The sequence below is a fragment of the Euphorbia lathyris genome, chromosome 2, assembly GCF_963576675.1.
Source record: "Euphorbia lathyris chromosome 2, ddEupLath1.1, whole genome shotgun sequence".
NCBI lineage: Eukaryota > Viridiplantae > Streptophyta > Magnoliopsida > Malpighiales > Euphorbiaceae > Euphorbia > Euphorbia lathyris.
This window is the reverse complement of record NC_088911.1, coordinates 119,342,588-119,364,701: the sequence shown is the minus strand read 5'-3', so window position 1 is coordinate 119,364,701 and position 22,114 is coordinate 119,342,588. Positions and strand designations below refer to the sequence as shown.

Genomic DNA, 22,114 nt, shown 5'->3' with positions numbered 1-22,114 from the left:
ATACATCAATGTGGTCTCGAAATGCATAACATGGCAAGTTCTAGAATTTCAAACTAGAATTGGACAACACTCAGAAAAATATAGAACAAAGTGTAATGTTTTTGTTCTTGCATTTAGGCTCAAAAACTTTCCAAAAATTGGGGTAAATTGGTGTTGTTTCATTCAAAACGTCTGTCATGTAATGGGAAATTAATCAAGTGCTTCATATGCATGCTCAAGACAATTGTGCAACCCTGACCTTTTGAAATCGACAGCTTTACTCAAAAAAAGATTAAGGGGTTTCAGTGCTAAGTTGGCAACCTAGTTTCAACCGAGTGCAAAATTGAGAGCTAGCATTGTTATTTCTAGGGACAAAACAAAGGGTGGACACCCCACACTATTGTAGACAAAAATAGACAGAAATTCTGGAAAGAACAGGCATAAAATGAGGCAATGTGTCAGTATATCTCTATGAAAGTTAGACAAAATCAAAACAAACAAACAAAATACACTTCTATATCAAAAACCCCTCCCCCACTTTCTCCTCGCACTGTCTCGGTGCGGAAATCACACAATTAGGGGCGAAGGGCAGCAAACAGGAGAAAAATAAAGTGAAAGAGAAGTTGTGCTTACTGCCCTTTTTGGAGGAGGGAACCTCGTGTCTCATATTTCTATGGGAAGGTTTGAAAAAAGTTCACATACTCGAAGTAAGCCTCTTGATTTGCACGTATTTCCTTGATCTCATTTAACATTCCTGTATAAAAAAACAAAGATTGCCCTTCTCGGCGTAACAATTGCATATTTTTCAAAACTTCTATATCAAGAGGTGGTGTGGTACAGGCTATGTGTCTATCAGTTTGTGCAACATTCACAAAGATTCACAACCAAGGACGTGATCAAATATCCCAAATATAAACACTTGGGTCATTGTATCCTTATTTTTAGCTGAGTAATTAATGGCCAAGAAAGGATGCAACAAACAAATAACAAGATTGAGAAAATAACGAGCTTTGGTCTTAGATGGCTTTAACTTAGGTGCAGACTCAAGTGTAAAATCCTTAAAAAAAATATGTTCATCAAAATCACATATGCATCAGATTTCACAAATCAGGAATCCAGGAATACACCAATCTCAATGCAATATTGAACTCGGTTATGGACAATTGATGATCCTAATCTATCAACCTAAAATGAAAACACTCAAAACCTATATCCAATTTTCACGAATCATACTGAAACTCAAAGATTCTATAAAATTCATGTATCATCTCATCAAAGATGGGATAATTCATGGCAAAGAAATTCTCCCAAACTATTCCACTAACAAATTTATCAAAATTAGATTTCAAATTTAGCTAAACCAAAGTAGCATCATCTACATAGGGTGAACTTTCAATAGGTTTGGTTTTCAGAGACACATACCTGGCTTGGTGGAGTGAGTTTGCAAATTGCAGATTGATCCTGACCGTGGCGTGTGGGTTCAAAATAAATTAGTAAATGGAAGGTGGGTCGAACTCAAAGGAAGGAAGAGTTGGTGATGGTGGGTCGAATTGATAAGGAAGTGGCGATGCTGGTGTTGTGAGGGAGAAGTTAAAATTGAAATTGAGAGTGAATGAAATTAGGTTGGTGAGGCGATGGTGTGGGGCGGTGAAATTAAATGGTGGTGACGTTGAGTGAATCAATTGAAATTAGAAAATGGAAGGAAGAGTTGGTGAGATGATGATGAAGGAGTGAGGGAGTGAGGGTGGCGGTGATAAGGGTTTGGGATATAGGATAGGAATAGAGAGGGTGAGTGGGATGATGGGTTGTGCATCACAATTTGGAATTGTGGTTTTTTTCCTTTTTTACCCCTCACATCTCTAATTTTCATGCTAAATACTCTTGGGCTTCCATTAACTCCATAACTCATTCTTTTGGGCCTTTATTCCTCCATTCTTTTCTTTCCTTCACACCTGAAAATCAAAACTCAACAATTGAAGCCTTTGGAGAAGATGATGTTAGTTAAGTTAGTTATTGCAAATAAAAATAAATCAAATGAAAACGAAATTAGGAACATTAGTCTTGGGCAAGACTAAAATTGGGCTGCCTCCCAATAGCGCCTCTAGTTAGTGTCTATGGCCAGACATTCTTGAGCTCTAAGGCTAGTCTCTTGGATCAAGATATTGCACTTCTTCGAGGACTCCAATTGGGATATTCTCATAAAACGGCTTAAGTCGGTGGCCGTTTACTTTTTGCACATTCCCATTCTCCAAGCTCTGAGTTTCCACTGCACCATCAATATTCATGTCACACTGCTTAATCACCCATAAGGCTCTGTGTTCTGGTTTTGGTGCCTGCAAAATAGAAGGTAATGGGCGTTGATTAACACGAGAAATTGCTTTAACATCAGAATTTTCCGGTTTTGATTTCAGCGCTGCCATTTCTTGCATGACTTCATGCACACCTTCTCCAAGCTCCACGCTTTTCTCCTTTATTTTGCTGTTCACATCGAAGCTTTCTTCTATCTCTACCTGCAACTTGTCTTCCCTACATACTTCAAAAGCTTGTTGTGTTATTGGTTCGATAACATCTATGCCACAAACAGAATGCACATCATTAGGAAATTTCATGGTATCATAAACATCAAATTGAACAATTTTACCATCAAACTCCATAGTCAGTGTCCCTTTGTGAACATCGATTTTTGTCCGAGCTGTTGTTAGGAATGGTCTACCTAACAGGATTTCTGATGAATCTGAAGGGTGATCTTCATCTTCCATATCTATGACATAAAAATCAGCTGGGAAAATTAAACCATTAACCTGAACTAGAACATCTTCCAACAGCCTTTCGGGGTAAATAATAGATCGATTAGCAAGTTGAAGTACTACTCCCGTTTCCTCAAGAGGTCCAGCATTTAAAGACAAATAAATAGACATAGGCATGATATTTATAGAAGATCCTAAATCACACATTGCCCTCTTAATACTAGTGTTCCCAATTTGACAAGAAATTGCAAACATACCTTTATCCTTACACTTTTGGGGCATTTTCCTTTGGAGTACAGCAGACACATTCTCAGCCATAGTAATCTTTTCATACCCAATTTGTTTTATCTTGTTAGCACACAATTCTTTGAGAAATTTAGCATATCGAGGGATTTGTCTAATAACATCAAGCAATGGAATATTTACCTCAACCTTGCGGAACGTCTCAAAGATGTCTTTCTCCTCATTTTCTTTCTTTGACTTGGCTAAACGATCAGGGAAAGGTGGTCTAATTACCAAAGGTGTGTGTTGATTTGTGGCTTTTTCTCCAGATGACTTACCAGCTGAACCTTCTGTCTCATTTTCGAATACCTCCTTTTCGCTTACAGATTTCTCTGACACGGGCTGTTCTGATTCGGAAGCAGATTTAATGTTGGGCAAGACTAAATCTTTTCCGCTGCGAAGCGAGATTGCACTCACATTTTGCCTCGGATTCATCTCAGTTTGCGAAGGTAACTTCCCCCGGGACTGTATTGCACTCAGAGTGGTTGCTATCTGACTCATTTGTTTTTCCAAGTTTTGGAAATTTGCTTGAACATTGGCATTGACCTTGCCTTGTTCTTCCTGAAATTTCAGCAAGTTAGACACAACAGACTGATCAATAAAACTAGACGCCATACCTGAATTTAGATCCGTTTGAACGAGACTATATTGTTGAGGTCTTTGGTACTGTTGGGGAATATTCGGTTGAACCACATTACTTTGCGGCTTGTAGCTGAGGTACGGATGATCCCGCAATCCAGGATTATATGTATTCGAGTATGGATCATACTTCCTTGGGGGATGTCCCTGATATCCGAGGACGGTATTAATCTGTTCCGGTGTACCTTCGTGCAATGTGGGACATTCATCTGTGGCATGAGGTGCTTACCTCGTATGCTTTTCGTGGAGGCTCTTGTTGCTTCCCAAATTGTTGGGAAGTTGCTGCCATACTTTTGATCAGCTCTTTAGCTGCAGTTGGTGTTTTATCAAAGAGGCTTCCCCCACTAGCAGCATCTATCATCTTTCTTTCCATGCCTAACATTCCCTCATAAAAATATTGAATCAAGGAATGTTCAGTTATCCCATGTTGGGGGCAGCTTGCACACAGCCTTTTGAACCTCTCCCAATAATCATGGAGTGTTTCAACATCCTTTTGCTTGATGCCGCTGATCTCTCTACGGATCATCGCTGCACGTGAGGCTGGAAAATACTTTTCTAAGAATGCTTGAGCCATGCCAGTCCATGTTGTGATGGATCCGGAGGGCAGGTTGAGAAACCAATCTTTAGCTGCATCCTGCAAAGAAAAAGGAAAAGCTCTTAATTTCACTTGTTCCTTAGTAATTCCTTGCGGACTCATACCTGAACATATAGCATGAAACTCTTTTAGATGATTATGCGGGTTTTCGCTTTCCATCCCATGGAATTTAGGCAAGTAATGAATCAGCCCCGACTTAAGCTCAAAGGTCGCATCCAAGTTTGGGTATGTGACGCACAAGGGTTGCTGATCAGCTTGAGGTGCATGAAGTTGCCTCAATGTTCGTTCTGCCATCGTTTCTACTTCAGATGGTTCACTTTCCTCGTTGGAAATTTCCTCTTCTTCACTAGAACTGGAAGTTTCAGCACTTTGTAATTTTTGCAACCTCACTTCTTTACGAAATCTTCTTGCTAACATTTCTATTTCTGATTCAAAGAGCAGTTGCTTTGAAGTTTCAGACCTGGTCATAAATGGCTTTAAATCAAGTTAGATTAGTCCCCGGCAACGGCGCCAAAATTTGACGGTTGTCGAATCCACCAAAAATAAAATATAACTTCACAGCCCTCAGGCTTGCACAAGGGTAAGCAAAGGTCGTACCCATAGGACTAATACTGATATAATTTGTAAATATAACCAAGCAAATGAATAAAAAGTAAAAAAGGGGGGATTGAAATAGATGATTGCTAAATTAACAAAAGTAATGAAGTTGAATTGAAATTGAATAAAATGATTAATTAGAATTTCAGCTAAGGGATTCTCAGGCAAGGAATTTAGTTAGTCTTGATCATTGACAGAAATGATGTTTCTTCTAAATTACATATCAGATTAGTTTGGTATATTCTTCCTAAATAATGAATTAACCAAGTAAGACTGTAGTTAACTCCTAATTAACGAATAACCTTACCTCAGCGGCTAAGATTCAACCCGTTAACAGCGTTAGGAATTAGAAGAACCTAATCTAAGCCAATCCGATTCTCAGCGATATTGATTCAGAAACTTAATTACTCATTCACTTGATGTGATAACGTCGAAAATAGATGTATTAATGTCACATGGAGAGTTCTCAGTTGTCAATCTGATTTTCCCCAAATACAATCTAGATTTCAACTTTATAGCATCAATTGCTACTTATTCAGATTCAACTAAATAATGACTCGTTGATTATCTAGTTTAATCAGATAGTTGTATGCCAGTTTAATCAAATGAACAATCGGCCGTATCATTCAAAAGCAAACTAACAATTGAGATAAAATCCCTAAATACAGTGAATAAACAAATGATATGAATAAAGAGAAAATACTAGAAGAGAAACGATCTCACAATACTTGAAGATTCCTGCCTTTGAATTATCCCTTAACCGAAATAAAGGGGTTTAGCTACGAATAGCCATAAAGAACAAAATAAATGTTTCTGAGTTTTTCCGTCTGAAAGATACGTTCTCTGGGAATGTAAAAAGTCTAAGAGAGAAGAGAGAGAGAGATAATCTAATCTAAAACCTAATGTTTTGTAGAGAAAATATATCCCTAAAAAATAGCTAACAAAAAAATATCTTTCCCAATCACAAATCTTTTCTAATCTTCCCATATCTCCTAATTTCGTGCATGCTTAGTCATTCCCAACTGTCCAGGTTCATTCTTGATAGAATAAAGGAGAGTCCTGATCAATTCTGGAGTCTGCGATTCCCGAAATCCTTAGTCTTGGGCAAGACTAACTCCATTTTCGTTTCAGATCCTCTAAATCAGCTCCAAATTCCCTTTTAGTCCAAATTTGTTTCAAGTTAAGTCCAATTCCGCTCCTTTTAATCATTTGAGTCCTGTGGAGACAAATCATACCAAAACAAGCAATAATATCCGAAATAACACTAAATTAATTAAATAACCTAGCACTAAAGTGGACATTTGAACGTTGAATTGGACACTTATCATAGCCAGGCACTCATATTTGTAGTCTGAATGAAATTTTTCATCCTATTCTTCCAGAAGGTGTAGTTAGACCCGAAGAATAGGGGAGGCCGAGTAATGGACAGTCCCTCAGGTAAGATCTGAGTTGTTTGGTTTCCTGGGAGAAACCGAGTGCTGTTTTCGCCCATAGTGGGGATCAGCTCAAGGTGGTTAAACCTTTTACAGTGAGCTTTTAAGCTCTGATACCACTTGTTGGTCCCTTATAACGTTACAAGTATAGTTCCAAGGGGGGGTTAGGAACTATTTAAAAAATTTTAAGCTAGGGCAGACTTCTTTTTCGTGAGAAAAAGGTTTGGACAGCGGCGCTGAGTGAATAGCAAGATACTGGCTTAGTCAGCTAGTGACTAGGTCAGTTTCTTTACTTGAGTCAGAAGATAGCACTTAGAGTCTATTCTTGAGCTCGGATATTCAACGCGCACAACTCAGCTTGACCTCTTTACTTGGTTAGTTTTTGTTTAAGCAAGCAATAAATATATAAAGGAGTTAAAGGTTAGAAATATGTTACTCAGCAGATTTATCTAGGTTCGGCCTCCAAGCCTACGTCCTGTCCCCGGAACACGTTCCGAGATTTTGAATTCTCTACTGAGCTCTTTAACGGTAGAGCATCAAACCTTTTACAATCTTAGCAACTGAGTATAACAAGAGTACCTTCCTCTATACCTCTACTTAATCCTAATCTCTCGCTGAGTACTATAACCGAGTACTCAGCCTCTCCTTTCTAATCTCTAAAAATGATAAGTGTTTGTCCTAAACAATGATTGCTAAGACACCTTAGATGATTGAATAATCACTCTAGACTTTTACACAAAAGATATGAAATATAGTGTAAGATTGCTTTGCTTTTGCTTGGAGAACTTTGCGTAGAAATTTGGTTAGCGTAATGGCTTGATCAAGTTCTCTGTTGAATGAAGCAACTGATGGCACTATTTATAGAGACGTTTGAGGCATCGGTCATTTCGAATTTCGAAATAACCGTTGGAGGGAAACAGCTTCCTGTCGTTGTCATCCTGACTTGCTCAGAGCTCTCGGCCAATCAGATTTGAGTATCTTCTGTCTTCGGTCAGCTTTTGATCAGCTCGGCAGAGTGTCTCTCCATTTATGGTAATGTCAACTAGACAGCATACTGTGTCTTCTGAACTTTACCCAAAGTAGAAATACTTTGTCTGGAAGTTGTTCTTAGCCAGCTGCTGTCTTGTACTGTTTGTCGAATCAACTCAGCAGCTTCGTTCCGAAGTTGTTCCTTGAAGGTCTTCTAGATCCTTCTCTTGCTGAGCTGCGTTTTGTACATAACGACAGCGTTTTGACATACGCGGGCCGAGTTGCCTTAAACTGTTTGACTTGGGCTTTGACTTCCGTATTGGGCTTGGGCCTTTTAATCTTGTGTCTTATAAACAATTTAACTCAACATTGAACAAACACATTAGTAGAATAAATCAAAGCATTTAAACTTAGTGTGTTTAGAATATGTTTTTAATTATACTTAAACAATTTTGTCAAATCAAAATTATGTGGAAAGGTGTTTCAACAGGGGATCCTTTATCAATAGTGTCGGTTTGCCTTATATAGGGCTTTATGTGGGTTACGATTGCATATGAGCCTAACTTTAGGAAAGGCCTGCTTTGTAGTGATGAGTATAGCTCATATACCTCATCAATTAGCCACCCATTTCGATGGACTACTGAGACTGTCGAACCATTATATGTGAAGGTACGGGGGAGTGTCTAGTCTTTGGAGCTCCGCTTGCTTTGTCGAAATTGGGGATTGCCAGAAGCTTTGGTTTGAGCTATTTAATACCCCAAATTGTTTGATTAGTTGTTTCTAGTTGTCTTGACTTTACAGAGGTGTGTCTTGAGTACGTGCGTATGTCATTAATAATATAGTTAAACATTATAAATTAATTTTTTTATATTCGTTATTTTTAAAATGATATTTACTATTTATTTATAACATTTACGAAACAGTTACATCATTTAATATTTTATTATTATAATATTTAATACTTAAAATTTAATAATTATTTTGTTGGTACTTAATTTCAAGGGACACGAATATATTATCGGCTGTGAACTTGTGATTGTGATTTAACGGTCAGGATTCATCTTGCAGTGAACACCCGCGAAGGAGCTACCAACTTTAGCATTTGTTTGGAAATTAAGAAATTAATGGAGGTGAGAGTTAGATGAGATAATGAAATGGAAGAAAAAATGATGGAAACGAAAGTTAAAATTTAACATTGTTCTTTCACATTGTTTGAGAGCTGTTGAAATATAAATAAAAGTTAAAAGGTTAGTTTTCATTAGAAAGTGTGCATTACTCTCATTAATCTTCATTTTGGAGGTCAAGATTAGGGGTGGCAATGGGTCGGGGAAAAATCGAAAACCGTGGGATCGGAATCGACAGGATCGGGAAAAATCCGAAAATTTTGGGTGCGGGGCGGGGGGCGGGGGAAATTTTAGCCCCGAACATTAAAATTGGGCGGAGGTGGGTATTACTATCCCCGAACCGCGAGGATCCGCAAACCGCCCTCGAAACCGACCGTAAAATCCTCCTAAAATCTCCGCAAAATAAAATAAAATATTATACATATCTAAGATAATTAGTATTTAAATGTGATTAAAAAAATAATCAGTATTGTAATGAGTTAACTAATACTATTATCTACATCTACAATAATTTAATTTAGTTTTATTGATGCTCTTAGTATATCACATGTATTTAGATATATCAGTCATGAATGGTAAGTTTTTTTTATTATATCAGTACTTTAATTTTGTTTTATTGCTATTCATAGATTTAAATATATCAGTACTGAATGCTGAGTTTTTTTTATTATTATATCAGTACTGATATTGAATGCTAAGTATTTTTTTTATTATATCAGTACTTTAATTTTGTTTTATTGCTACTCTAAAGTTATATTTTATAATTTCGTTTTATCGCTACTCTAAACTGATATTTTATACCAGTAACACGTGATAAATTTTAAATTTGGAGATTGAGTAATTTTTTAATTTGAGGAATTTTTTAATTTTATTTGGAGATTGAGGATTCTTCAAAACCCGTGGAGAACCGTACGGACGAGTGTGTGCCAAAAAATCCCCGAACATTTTTTTAGATTCCTCGAAACCGTCCCCGAAAATATTAGAGACGGAATGAGGGATGTAAAACCGCCTGTTGCCACCCCTGCAAGATATTAGGGGCGGAATGGGGGATGCAAAACCGCCTGTTGCCACCCCTGCAAGATATAGATAATGGGAGTAAATATAGATAATGGGAGTAAAAAGTTAATTCCATTAAGCACTCTCAAGGTTAATTTAAAATTTTCCAAACAAGGGCTTTCTCACTGATTTGGATTTTGGACACTCAACAAGATCCCCCGTAAACCCTAGCGAGTTGCAGAAACTTTTAGATTCCCTAACCAAACCACTTGCGGTGGCTCTGTAATTAACATCCTCTTCGCTATTTAATAACAATGGCGGGATCATCTACAGCTCCTTCCACCGTCTCTAATGGCGGGGAGGAGGTATCACTGAAAGATAAGGGAAATGAATTCTTCAAAGCAGGGAACTACCTCAAAGCCGCTGCTCTTTACACTCAGGCTATTAAACTCGACCCTTCAAACCCCACTCTTTATAGGTAACTTCAGTCGAATTAGGTTTTTATTTTCTTTCTTCTTCTTGAACTGTCAAAGCTCTCAATTGAAAAACAAAAAATTCGTTATTGGTTATTGACGGAGTTCGTTCGACTGTTTCAATGGGACAATGTTTTGTTTTCTTTAATCTACCTTGTCACTCAAATTTAAATAGGAACAGTTCGATGCTTTGTACTTGCTGAAAACTGTTATTATTATTATTTTTTGATTGCTTTTAATGTGCATGTAACATGATTTAGATATGCCTTTGGATGATTGGCGGTAAGATTGAGTACCTATACTAAGATTCAGGACAAAGTAGTTTCCAACATTGTACCAGAGTTCAAGAAGCTTAAGCTGTTTGCTATTGGACTTTTGTTAACTGTATGATTTGCTCGTTAGTAAACCTTCTTCTCTAATATGCTAGTGAACTTTAGCTATATAACACGGGCAATCATCTTAGAGATATTAAAAATTGTAAAACCACTATATAGCTCTCTGCCTTTGTTGCATGGAAACTGAAACTGAAACTGAAACAGAAACCTGGAATAATCTTCAAAACATAGCTAGGAAACGGAAACAAAACTGAACACACAGAAGCAAAAATGGACAGGAAACACGGAAACTCTACCGAGGCGGAGTTTCGGTGCAACATGGCTCTTTGCTAGTCATGGTATAGCAAAATAACCAGGAGACATTTGAAATCATAGAATCGAAGCAATTATGTGAGACTTTTAGTAGTTTTTGGCCATCCCCTGCATTGTGAAGTAATGCCATTGGTACTACTCTAAAATACTAGCCAATCAATTGACTCAAGTGTAAAAGTACCTCAGATGCTTGTCAGAAAGGGGCTTGAAGGCATTTTTCTGGTATGTTGCGGCATAGTTGTTAAAGGCACAAGGCACGCTAAGGAGTCCTGGGGCCTAGGCGCAAGGCGAGGTGTGCGCCTTAGGAACACGAGGCACATAAAAACTTTTTTACTAGTTAAGCGTAAACCAAAAAAAAAAACAAAACACTTATGACCACATGAACAAAACAAAACCACATAAAAACATAATACTAAATCATAAATGTCAAAAACACCAAGTTAAGTTCATACTTCATAGAGACATTAACATATACTTAACGTCTTAATGTAAGTGCCTAACTAAAACAAATGCTACTTAACTAATTCTTGGCTGCATGTTCTCTGTTTGTTCTTCACTGTGTCTGTCACAGTTTATTTTTGCTTGGAGTGGAGGAGACTCTTCTTTCTTTACGTGACTGCTCTTAATCCTTCTCTATTCTTTCTATATTTAGTTATGACTCTTGATATTCTTATTTACATCAAGGGTTAAGATTAATCTTATTTAAATTAGATTAGTGGTTGGGATTAATCAGACACTTATTTTACAGAAAACAGTAAAAAATAAAATCCCTAATGAAAACCCTCGGGTGGGCCTTGATCCAGGCGCTGAGGCACAAGCGAGCACCAGGCAGTTTATAGACATTGTTGAAGCTTTTTGTTAATTTCTAGCATTGTGTAGTTTTATGGACACTGTAACTATGACAAATGACTTCAGCAGATTAACTTAGTGGCTCTGTATCTTCATTTGAAGTCCTACCTTATCAAACTGCTCTGTATCTTCATTTGAAGTCCCCTGTTATCATACTGCTTTGTATCTCCTTTTGATGTCCTACCTTAACAAGCTAACTTGACCTACATTTCTCTTCTTTCATCTAACGGCACTGCTGTTTTCAGTAAAAGTGATACAAATTTGGAACTACCTATTAAAAACATGTCGAGAATACTTTTCTTTAGAGATGTTAGAATCTAGATTGGCTGCTTAATTTAGAATGTCAGTTTTCTTGGCTTTCTGCCCATGAATCATCTGTTATTATCTAGATTCTTTTCATGTTCATTATCTATTGGACATACAAAGAGGCAAAAAATTGTGGTGTCAAAATTGGTTTGGTCAGTAATAACTACTCCCTCCGTTCCTCTTTATAAGTCATTCTAGCAAATTAGTTTTTTTTTTTCCCCAAATATAAGTCATTCTAGTTTTGCCAGAATTTAAGCATTAATTTGTTGTCTTGGTCCATGTGTTTTTGAAAATTCCAAAGCTTGTTCTCCAACCATTACATGAGAGAGAAATGTTTTTTAGCTAGCAATGTAACTTTATTAATTTGACTCTATATCAATTGTATTTCTTAATTTGTGTGAAATACCTTAGAATGACTTATATAATGGAACGGAGGGAGTATTTGTTTTCTGAATATTATGTATGTGATTTTTTCTTTTGACGATGTGTTGCTTTTGGCTCATTCTACAATTGATTCATGTAATGAACATTGTTCTTATGTGTCTTCCATTTTGTGATGTTCAATCATTTATCAGCAATCGTGCTGCAGCATTTCTTCAATTGGTTAAGCTTAGTAAAGCCCTTGCTGATGCTGAGACAACAATCACATTGAACCCGCAATGGGAAAAGGTGAGCTGAATTTTGAGTCTACTCATGACATAAACATGCATTTCTAAATAGTTCTTATTTGGTGTCACATTGATTGCCACAGGGATATTTCAGAAAAGGTTGTGTGTTAGAGGCGATGGAACAGTATGATGATGTATGTCTGACTATCTTATCTTATGAATTATTTGGTTCCTATGTATTCTGGATAACATTTGGTGTAGTTTTTCTCATAGTTTTCTTTTTAAACAATTATAGGCGTTGGCTGCTTTCCAAACAGCTTTAAAATACAACTCTCAGAGCACTGAGGTATCAAGAAAGATTAAGAGGATATCCCAATTGGCAAAGGAGAAAAAACGAGCTTTAGAAGTGGAGAGTATGAAGTCTAATGTTGACATGGCTAAGCACCTGGATACTTTGAAATCTGAAATTGTAAGTGTGCTTGCAAAGAAACGTGATTAATATGTACGGACTATTGAGGTGAAGAAGATTAATTTGGCGTTTTCTCTTGCAGTCTGAGAAGATTGTATCCGAAGAATGCTGGAAAGAAATTTTCTCTTTCCTTGTTGAGACAATGGAGATGGCTATAAAATCTTGGCATGAAACTTCTAAAGTTGATCCAAGGGTTTATTTTCTTCTGGATAAGGAAAGAACACAAACAGATAAATACGCTCCAGTTGTCAATATTGATAAGGTATTAGGGTATTGGATTTACACATGTATAATATTTTGTTATTTGTCATTGGTCTTTTATGGCCAGGAGGAAGTTCTTGGTGGTGTAAGTGTTTGATGATTATGTTTCTGTTTACTTTTGTAGGCCTTTGAATCTCCCCATACACACAGCAGTTGTTTCACATTTCTCAGGCAATATGCTGAGGAGTCTTTCTCTAAAGCAGCTTGCTTAGTGGTGCCAAAAAGTATCATATCTTACCCGCAGGTAACATTTCACCTCATGAGTCTAGCTGATACAGGTCTTCTTGAGAAAAGACAATTCTTGTATTATCTTTGTGTATGCAAAAAAATAGGTTTCTACTTGAATTTGTGGATCCATTTATTTCCAATTGTAGAATACCCAATGTATCGGTTGATTTGTTTGTAGTTTATCAGCCTGTAATATTCTGAAAATTAACAAATTCTTAACATTATAAATAATAGGGTAAAGTCCAAAAAACCCAGTGCTTTCACTTTTTGTCAAGCTGGTACCTGAATTTTTTTTTTTATCCAAACGGTGACTGAGGTTTTCATTTGCGACTAGGAGATAGACTGATGTTTTTCGCTTTACTAAAAACAAGGACCTCAAAATTAAAATGAGTGTTCACGATTTCAAAATTGAAAAATTCAAAGACTTGATGATATTCAAAGCAATTTTAATTTCTTCAACTTTTTAATTTTGAGGTGATTTAGGTGTTGTTTGGTGAGGTGAGAGAAAGTGAATGTTTTAGAGAGAGAAAGCTCCGAAAATGATGATTTTGGAAAATAAGAAATTTGCTTCCATAGTAAATATGTACTAAACAACTTCAATTCTTGGAATTTTCCATTTTCAGGTTGTTAACGGTCATTTTTATAGTGTCAAACTAAATGATCATCGTTTTTAGCAAAACAAAAACCTCGGTCCCTGTTTGGACATTTTTTTTCAGGTACCACTTTGACAAAAAAGTGAAAGCACAGGGTTTTTTGGACTACACACCCTAAATACTATGATAGCTTTGAGACAACTGCTGCCTGAGATTTAATAAATTGAGTTGCATACCATCCCCCAATATATTCTGATACGACAGTATTAATTAAATATAATAGCATGTTAAATTAAATACAAAATATTATTTAACATATGGATTAGAGAATACATCAAGTGTATCTAAATGAATAACAACAAAGCTTTTCATTTTATTTTGCTTTTAAAATGCTAGAATTTGAGCACGTAGTGCAAAAAAGCCTTGCGAAGAGGATGAAGGACCGTAAGATTGGAGTACCTAGGATGCTTGTGCCATTGAAGATCCAAAATTAGCTGAGATATGAGATTTGGTCTGAAGTCTTACTGTTTGATATCTATAGTTGCTGTTTTTAGACTATGTTGCATAGAAACGAAACTGTATTTGTTCAAAATAAAAATTATAAGGGTGTATATATAAAATTCACAATTATAAGGTATGCATTTGTAAATATTTTGATATATAAGATGAAAAAAATTACATAAGTGCTACATAAGAAACGAGAAAAAAGGTTTTCTGCATTTTGAGAGCTTAAGAAAGATGCTCTAGAAAAAATTTAGGGGTCTATGCAAAGTGATCAACTCATGATGAACTCTCAAGAGATCGGTTAATGTGCAGATCTGTTTCTGGAAACCTATTTTATTTTAAGAAATGAGTTTCAAATTTTTTAAATTACAGAAATGTTACCCGAAACTTTTCCTGCGAGTTTCCTAGAGTTTTGTTTTGGAGCCCGTTCCGAACATGGAATCGCTCCAGCATCAAAGTTTTTGTGCATTAGGTTTGTTGAAAAAAACTTCAGGTGCTCAATTGCTTAGTTCACTGGTGATAATTGTGTAGGTTTGGAAAGGTCAGGGATCAAGGAAGTGGAAATATGGGCAACATGATGGCTTCTTTGTTCAATTTGAGTCGCCTGTCCTGCGAAAATTGTGGTTTGTACCTAGTGTGAATGAGAAGGGGCAAACATTGTGCAGGTACTTCCTGATTCACTCTAATGCTGCATTCTCTCTTCAATATCATCCCTGCTTTCATGTATATGCATTATATTATTATCGTCTTTTTCCTGATCTTCAAAAAATTTCATTGATAAAGAACATAAAAAAGCAGTCCATAAAAAAAGAACAGGACTATAAACTCCAAATCTGATCCCTCTATACTCCCATCTCCCAATCTAATCCTAATCCTAATCCTAACACTATCACAAATCTTTCTTTTCACTCTATCTGCATCAAGGTTCACATCTCGAAAAAGAAAGAAAGGATCTTGAGACCTTCGATCTGTGCTATTTTGACACATTGGGCCCTAATATTTTGTTTTGATACTTGGAGCCTTTGATTATTTATGAACTTATATATCGAACCCATAGTCTTTTATTTATAAAGTAAATTACACCCATGGTCTCTCAATTTTGGCCTTACTTTCTTTATGGCCCCTGAATTTCAAAGCCGGAAATAAAAGTCCTTGAGCTTTGCTGTTTATTAACATAAAAGTCCCTTATGATAGTAAATGACCTCAAAATGGAAAAGTCCAAGAATTAAAGTTGTTTAGAACCACATTTTCCATGGACCCACTGTTTTCGATTTTCCAAATCACCATTTTTGGAGCTTTCTCTCTCTAAACTGTCACTCTCTCTCTCCTAACACAACACCTAAATGACCTCAAAACCAAAAAGTTAAAGTTAAAGTTAGAATATCATTTTCATTAGCTCTACAATGGAGGGTTCGCTGCTATTGGAGTGGTCAAACATTAATGGGCTTTTATGTTAGTAAAGGAAAAAATTCAAGGACTTTTATGCCTGGTTTTGAAGTTCCGGAGCCATAAAACTAAGGCCAAAGTTGAGGGGTCATGGGTGTAATTTACCCTTTATTTTTACATTGGGTCCTTGATCATTTATAAATCTTCAAATTAAATCCCTTAGAAATCCTATTGAGTCCTCAGTGTGTAGATTTATAAATGGTGAAGGGCTCTGTGTCAAAAAGAGATCAGTGGCTCAATGTATAAGTTTATAAATGATCAAGGGTTTCAACATAAAATATTAGGGGCTCAATTCTTTAAAATAGCAAAGGTTAGGGGCTTCTGGATTCTTTTGTCCTTTGAAAATACATCTATTCCTTTCATCCTGTGCCTACCCAATGAACCATACTATGCATGTTTTCTTTTTATCCATTGGAACAACAAATCAGAGTATGAAAAAGCACCTTGCTTGCTTCTTCCATTCAATTTTCTATATATATATATACTCAATTCCTACTACTGCCTTCACAGAGATCCAGAGACTGTAGATGTTAGTGCACATGAACTGCTCCCGCGCGTGTTCAAAGAGACCATGGGCAAAGAGATCATGGGTGATTCTTAGTGGATTTATTGAAGGAAGCAATCATGTACTTCAGCGAAATTTCAGCTTTTGAAAACGGCTACAGAAATATCAGGATCCTCGGCGAATTTTTTCGAGCTCTTGATCAGGTGTGTTGCAAGCACAGCCAGGAAGGCACTTTTTTGACAGCCACAGTGTGCATGTATTAATTTTTTGACCTGGTTTTGTCAAGTTATTGCATTTCTTAATAGCTTTGTTTCTGTCCGTGTGCATGTATTTTATTGTACTTCGCAACACAAATTATATGCAGGCTAGTTAGTGTTTTTTTCTTTTTTGGGGGTTAAGTCCGTTTGATTAATCATTTCAAGGTTGTTCAAGTGATATCTTTTTCAATTAAATTCTACTTCGTATACTATGACTTGAACTCGATTTTCTAACTTAAGATACTTCACACCTGTACCATTACTATTGGGCAATTTTCTTATATGGTCAATAATTGCTACCATTATTGGGCAATTTTCTTATATGACCTTGAGACAGAATCTGATCATTGTAATGGATTTGTTTGTTTCATAGAAGTAAAAGTAATTGTTCGAGTAAAGAACTGCCAACCATTTGATGGTGTTTGTTGAGTGGAAATCTTGCTAGTTTTGCTCACATGAATTATTATATCAAGCACCGTATCAAAATAATAACATATTTTTTAGACATTATTTGATTTATTCAATACTTTTGATGTGTTTTAGGATGCACACGAGCATTAAGTGGTGACCTGAAATTGTTGTAAATTCTTATTTTATGATAGGATTAGTTATATAAAATCAAGCTAGCTATTGTGATTACCACAGTTATGGTAAAATGATGGAAGAGATGAAAATATGTAATTGATGAAAGAAATTACAAAAGTTGATTTCAGAGTAATGAGGACCCAAAAATTCATCTTCTGTTTCCACTTCTGCTTGAACCCAGAAAGCATCAAAATATATAACTCCTTTCTTGCATTAACTAACATTAGACAATATTATTCTGTTGATCAAAGTCAGGTGCAACTGGGTTTGATTTGCAAGTATGTAACATGAAGTTGCATGCTGCTACTGCTTCTCCTACTGTCAGATAAATCCATTCCTGTCCAATTGTTTCTATAAACTTTGATATCTCCAGCTTCTTAATCACTTCACTTCTTGGGTTTGCCAGTACCAGCTACACTCATCATAAACATAACATCATATTAAACATCACTACTATTTGGGAAAAAAAAATTCTGAATCAAATGATGTAATGTAATTTTTGTACCTTCAGATCTTTTCTGTCTGTTTGCTTCTTAACTTCCTCAAACATGCTGATCCCACTTGTATCTATGCTACCAATACCTGTCAAGTCCAATAGCGTTCAAATTGTTAAACTTGTACGTATATCCTCCAATGTGGAATAAGTAACACGCTTTTAAAGTCTCGAGCTGAACATTTGGAGTGTAAAATTTATAGGACTATATAATCCAACAATAGATAGTCTAGATGACTCTGATACCATTTAAACTTAGAGCTAACTATTCTAAAAAGAACGTTTTCGGATATGTACAAGTGGGTTGGGACTGATTAAACCACATACCGCTCATATCCAGAATTACATAATGTAAACTGGGTCCTCCTGTGGATTTAAGCCTGTCTTCTTCATCAATAATCCATCTTGAAATCCTGCAAACAAATTGAAATTTACCAATGTTATTTAAGTGACATTAATCAAAATAATTTTCCTCTTAATTAAGTTGTATTTGGATGTAAATTAAAGTAAATATATACCTTTCTCTTAAGTAGTTAGCGTTGGCAAAGTAGACAGGTGCATCAATCTGAAGAATGAGAACTCCCGGAACAGTATTGGTAGTCGGATACTGATCCATACTTCTGTAAATCATGGTATTTGAAATGTTCCCAAGGACTAAAGTTCTTGGCCTTGCTAAAAACAGCAGCATCCTTACCAGAGAAATTGTAACCTGCAAATTAACTTGATATATCAATAACATTTAACATTACGACGAATTCGTCGCTAAATATATATTTTCGTTGGTAATTCTACTATTTCATCACTAATGCTTATTCTTAGAAAAAGTTCTGTACTTTATAACATATTTTCATCCATTGAAACTGCGACTACCCGTAAATTTGTGATGTAATAAGTTAGACTTACAGCAATAACAAGGCCAATTTCGACACTCCCAAAGACGACACCAATGTAAGCAGAGATACAAACGAAAAAATCGAACTTGTCGACTTTCCAAAGGTGAATAGCAGCTTCGTAATCGATTAATCCGAGCATGGCAGCAATAATAATAGATGAAAGGACAACCATGGGAGTGTAATGGAACAACGGTGTTAGAAATAGCAACGTTATCATCACCGCTGTCGCCATTACTACGTTGGACAATGCACTCTTGCATCCTGCATTGAAATTCACTGCCGTTCTAGAAAATGGTCCTGCACATTCAATTAGAAAAAAATTAGCAATTGTTAATCATTAATTACAAAGTCCTAATCAATAAATTAATATAATAATACCTGTTGTTAGATAGCAAGAAGTGCAAGATCCAGCAATATTCATTAACCCAAAAGCTATCATCTCTTTGTTTCCATCAATGTGATAGTTTTTGAACATTGCAAAACTTCTTCCTACAGCTACTCCTTCCTGTGTAATTAATGTTAATTAATTAGAATACTAATCCCATATTAACCTTGTTCGAAAAGGACACGGAAAACGTATGAAGACATGTCAGCAGAATTAAGGAAACGGTTTTGGAAGTATTATTAATGAGGAGCATGTGACGAGGATATTGGAAGACTTACAGCAAGAGCTATAACGCCCGTTATAATTCCTGTTTTAATAGCTGTCATCATGTAGGGAGAGCTAAAATCCAACTCGGTTATTGATGGTGGGTTCAACCCTTTCTTTAGGTGTCCAATCTGCACAAACCCACAACAAACTTTTCATCATTAGTCCGATAATCCAGACAAATCTAAATTCGAGTCGGATTGGTCTTTTTCGTCTCCGGTCATATATTTATGTTTTTTTTTAATTATTATTACAGTACAATTAGATTGGAGATTAGGCAATATTAATTAATTATAATTAATTAGTAGGAAAGAAAGGGGGCTAACCACTTCAACACCATGTTTCTCAGCGTGGGTGAGGTAGACAAGGACGCTTCCTAAGATAACAGACGTCAAAGGTGCCATTGCATTTATCCAAAAGAAGCATGCTTTTCTCTTGCTCTGTTCATCCATTATTTCTAAACTATCAGAATAATTAAATAACACTACTATTTTATTAAAGAAAAATAAATAAATCAACAGAATAATACATGTTACACTTTAATTAATAAAATATTTTTTGTTATGTTAAATTATTGGCTATATAACATTAAATTATTGAATTGTAAGTAATTAATATAATAGGCGACGTATATAATTTACAATTAATATACTGTAATAAAATTCCATTTATTAAACTTGTAATTACAAGTTGAAAAAACAGGAAAACAATTTGTTGATAGATAGTCAAATCAATTTCAACGCTAGACTGATGTTTGACCGTGACTCATATTCTGTGCACGTGTACGTGTACGTGTACATGTGCAACAGCTTACGCAAGTAATCAGTCAATTATTACCCTAAAGTTTTGGATTTTACCTCGATATTTGAATACTGAATTTGGGGATTTTGAATTAATTAATTATAATTAGTGTTCTTAATCATATTTATTAATCTCGCATTAGAAATGAATGAAAAGGATTGGAAAGTTTACTTACGAAGTATCTAGTGAGGAGGAGAAAGAAAAGAAAACAGCAACCCAGAACTACACTTTCCCATCTCCACTGCAACCAAAATCATATAAATTATTAGTAATAAAGTATTTAATTAAGACGATAATTAAGTAATTAAGGAAGTTAATTACCTGATGAGTTTGGGTAAAAACGGAGCGCATAACGGAAACAAGATCAGTCCCATGAGTGAAATGAACTAAGCCTAGAATTCCTTTGAGCTGTTGAAGACAAACAACAGTGGCTGCTCCACCCATGAAACCCACTATTGTTGCATGAGACAAGAAGTCCACGATAAACCCAAGTCTACAAAATTACAATTTTAATCACTAAACTAATCCATATGATTATTCAAATTAATCAACATGGGTGTGTCCTGCACGTGCATTCATGTAAGTACGTACGTATGTAATTTGAATTAGGACAAATTCCAAATACCAATGGGGAAATTAAGACAGAACATAATTAGTTAGATTGGTCACATGAAATGAAACTGACCTTAAAAATCCAAGAGTAGCTTGGAAAACTCCAGCACAGAAAGTAGCTGTCAAAGCTAATTGGACATACAGCTTCGGATTCTCCTTAGGATTAACTTCCTTCCCTAACATGGAACTTATCAGAAGTGAAGCCACTGCCACTGTTCCGACTGCCAAATCCTTTGAGCTCCCTAACATCGCATACACTAACGGCGGCACAAAGCTTGAATCTGCACCATCAGTTCACATTTCCGTCACCAAAACAAATCTTTTTAGCAACGGCATAGTGGAAAAAAGGAAGACTTACAGAGTCCCATAATGGGAGGTAAGTTGGCAAGATTGGCATAACTGATGCCTTGAGGAACAGCGAGACTGGCAATAGTAATTCCGGCGATGAGATCAGCTTTGAAGAAATTGAAGGTGTAACGAGGAGCCCATTCAAGGATAGGTATAAAATACTGCAATCCTAAAATGAGTTTTCGCGAGGATGGCTGGTTCTTAAATTGTCTAAAAGGGTCGTCAGGAAAAAGGGTCTCTTTGAGACCTGATTTGAGGGACTTGAGAAATGGTTTAGCCGGAGGAATTGCAACACGGTGTGGGCACTGGTAATCGGCGCTACCACCCATTAGATAGAGGTGTCTGAGATGTATGGAACACTTAAGTTTTAGTTATATATGGTGATGATATATATAAGTAAAAATTGGGTTCCTAGGCGGCAAGGAAAGGTGACATAAGAAAGAAGAGGTGGTGATAGTGTTTTTTGATTTTGAGAAATAAAAGAGAGGGTGAAGTTGGAAGTATTAAGGAAGGAGTTGTGAGAATCTAAGTAGCTAGCTACTCGGTTTATATAAGGATGAAATAGTGAGGTAGGATAGGGAGGAAGAGAAGCCGAGTAGAAGGTCCGCTCCACTATGTTGTTTGGGACCACACCCATCACACCTATGTGCTTTCTCTGAATAAACTCTTCTCGACGGTCAGTTTGATTTCGGACCATTCTAAAAAATTTCAGTTTATAATAAACTTTTATAGTGGTTTGTAATCAATTTGTTTTGGATTATTTAAGAGTTCTTATATTAAACATCCGGTCTTGTATGTCAGTCGGAAGACTTCCAATTTACATTTGGAAATGTGTTCAAAAACCGAATGCTTCTAATAATTTACGTAAGTTTAATTTAGTATTGAAGCATTTTAGAAAATTTCTATTTATTGAGTTTATTGATAAGAAAAAAGCTATATTAACAATGAAAAAAACAAACAAACATGATTGTAAAAAAAAAAAAAAAAAAAAAGAAAAAAAAAAGAAGTGATATCTTATTAACATAGATGTTATATTTTGGCTTATGTTATCTAAATTTTGTTAGACATCTTACTTTTTTTAACTACAGTCTTATCACCTATTACAAATGGTGAAGGTGTAACCTACCATAAAATAGAGAAAGGACCAGATTAGGAGAGAGCTTTGAGTTAGCAGAGATTAACAAAGATGATGAACGAAAGTACAATTTTGACATAATGAGAATAAA

The 22,114-nt window shown here is 35.9% G+C and overlaps 2 protein-coding genes across 2 annotated transcripts; one reads left to right on the top strand and one right to left on the bottom strand.

Annotated features, from left to right (window-relative positions):
* The first annotated feature begins 9,520 nt into the window (after positions 1 to 9,520).
* Positions 9,521 to 16,714, top strand: LOC136219689 (uncharacterized). The gene is made up of 8 exons (XM_066007178.1): positions 9,521 to 9,839; positions 12,212 to 12,305; positions 12,388 to 12,438; positions 12,540 to 12,713; positions 12,796 to 12,975; positions 13,099 to 13,218; positions 14,831 to 14,964; positions 16,256 to 16,714. Exons 1-8 carry the CDS (start codon positions 9,676 to 9,678, stop codon positions 16,344 to 16,346), a joined length of 1,008 nt encoding a protein of 335 aa, XP_065863250.1. The 5' UTR covers positions 9,521 to 9,675; the 3' UTR covers positions 16,347 to 16,714.
* Positions 16,715 to 17,163: 449 nt separating this feature from the next.
* Positions 17,164 to 21,417, bottom strand: LOC136219688 (sulfate transporter 3.1-like). Its single transcript, XM_066007177.1, has 12 exons — positions 20,899 to 21,417; positions 20,614 to 20,821; positions 20,250 to 20,421; positions 20,104 to 20,169; positions 19,454 to 19,567; positions 19,142 to 19,258; positions 18,857 to 18,983; positions 18,489 to 18,775; positions 18,104 to 18,294; positions 17,913 to 17,998; positions 17,598 to 17,674; positions 17,164 to 17,504 (listed from the first exon to the last, which is right to left on the bottom strand). Exons 1-12 carry the CDS (start codon positions 21,215 to 21,217, stop codon positions 17,316 to 17,318), a joined length of 1,953 nt encoding a protein of 650 aa, XP_065863249.1. The 5' UTR covers positions 21,218 to 21,417; the 3' UTR covers positions 17,164 to 17,315.
* Between the last annotated feature and the right edge of the window lie 697 nt (positions 21,418 to 22,114).

What these genes read in the sequence shown, in the direction of transcription:
- LOC136219689 (XM_066007178.1), top strand. Translation starts at nt 9,676, where the DNA reads ATGGCGGGATCATCTACAGCTCCTTCCACCGTCTCTAATGGCGGGGAG. An exon ending in TCAAACCCCACTCTTTATAG is followed by an intron (nt 9,840 to 12,211) that starts GTAACTTCAGTC and finishes ATCATTTATCAG; the next exon opens with CAATCGTGCTGCAGCATTTC. An exon ending in AAGGGGCAAACATTGTGCAG is followed by an intron (nt 14,965 to 16,255) that starts GTACTTCCTGAT and finishes CTGCCTTCACAG; the next exon opens with AGATCCAGAGACTGTAGATG.
- LOC136219688 (XM_066007177.1), bottom strand. Translation starts at nt 21,217, where the DNA reads ATGGGTGGTAGCGCCGATTACCAGTGCCCACACCGTGTTGCAATTCCT. An exon ending in TCCTCCTCACTAGATACTTC is followed by an intron (nt 19,568 to 20,103) that starts GTAAGTAAACTT and finishes ATGGATGAACAG; the next exon opens with AGCAAGAGAAAAGCATGCTT. An exon ending in AAATTGGCCTTGTTATTGCT is followed by an intron (nt 18,295 to 18,488) that starts GTAAGTCTAACT and finishes GTTAATTTGCAG; the next exon opens with GTTACAATTTCTCTGGTAAG.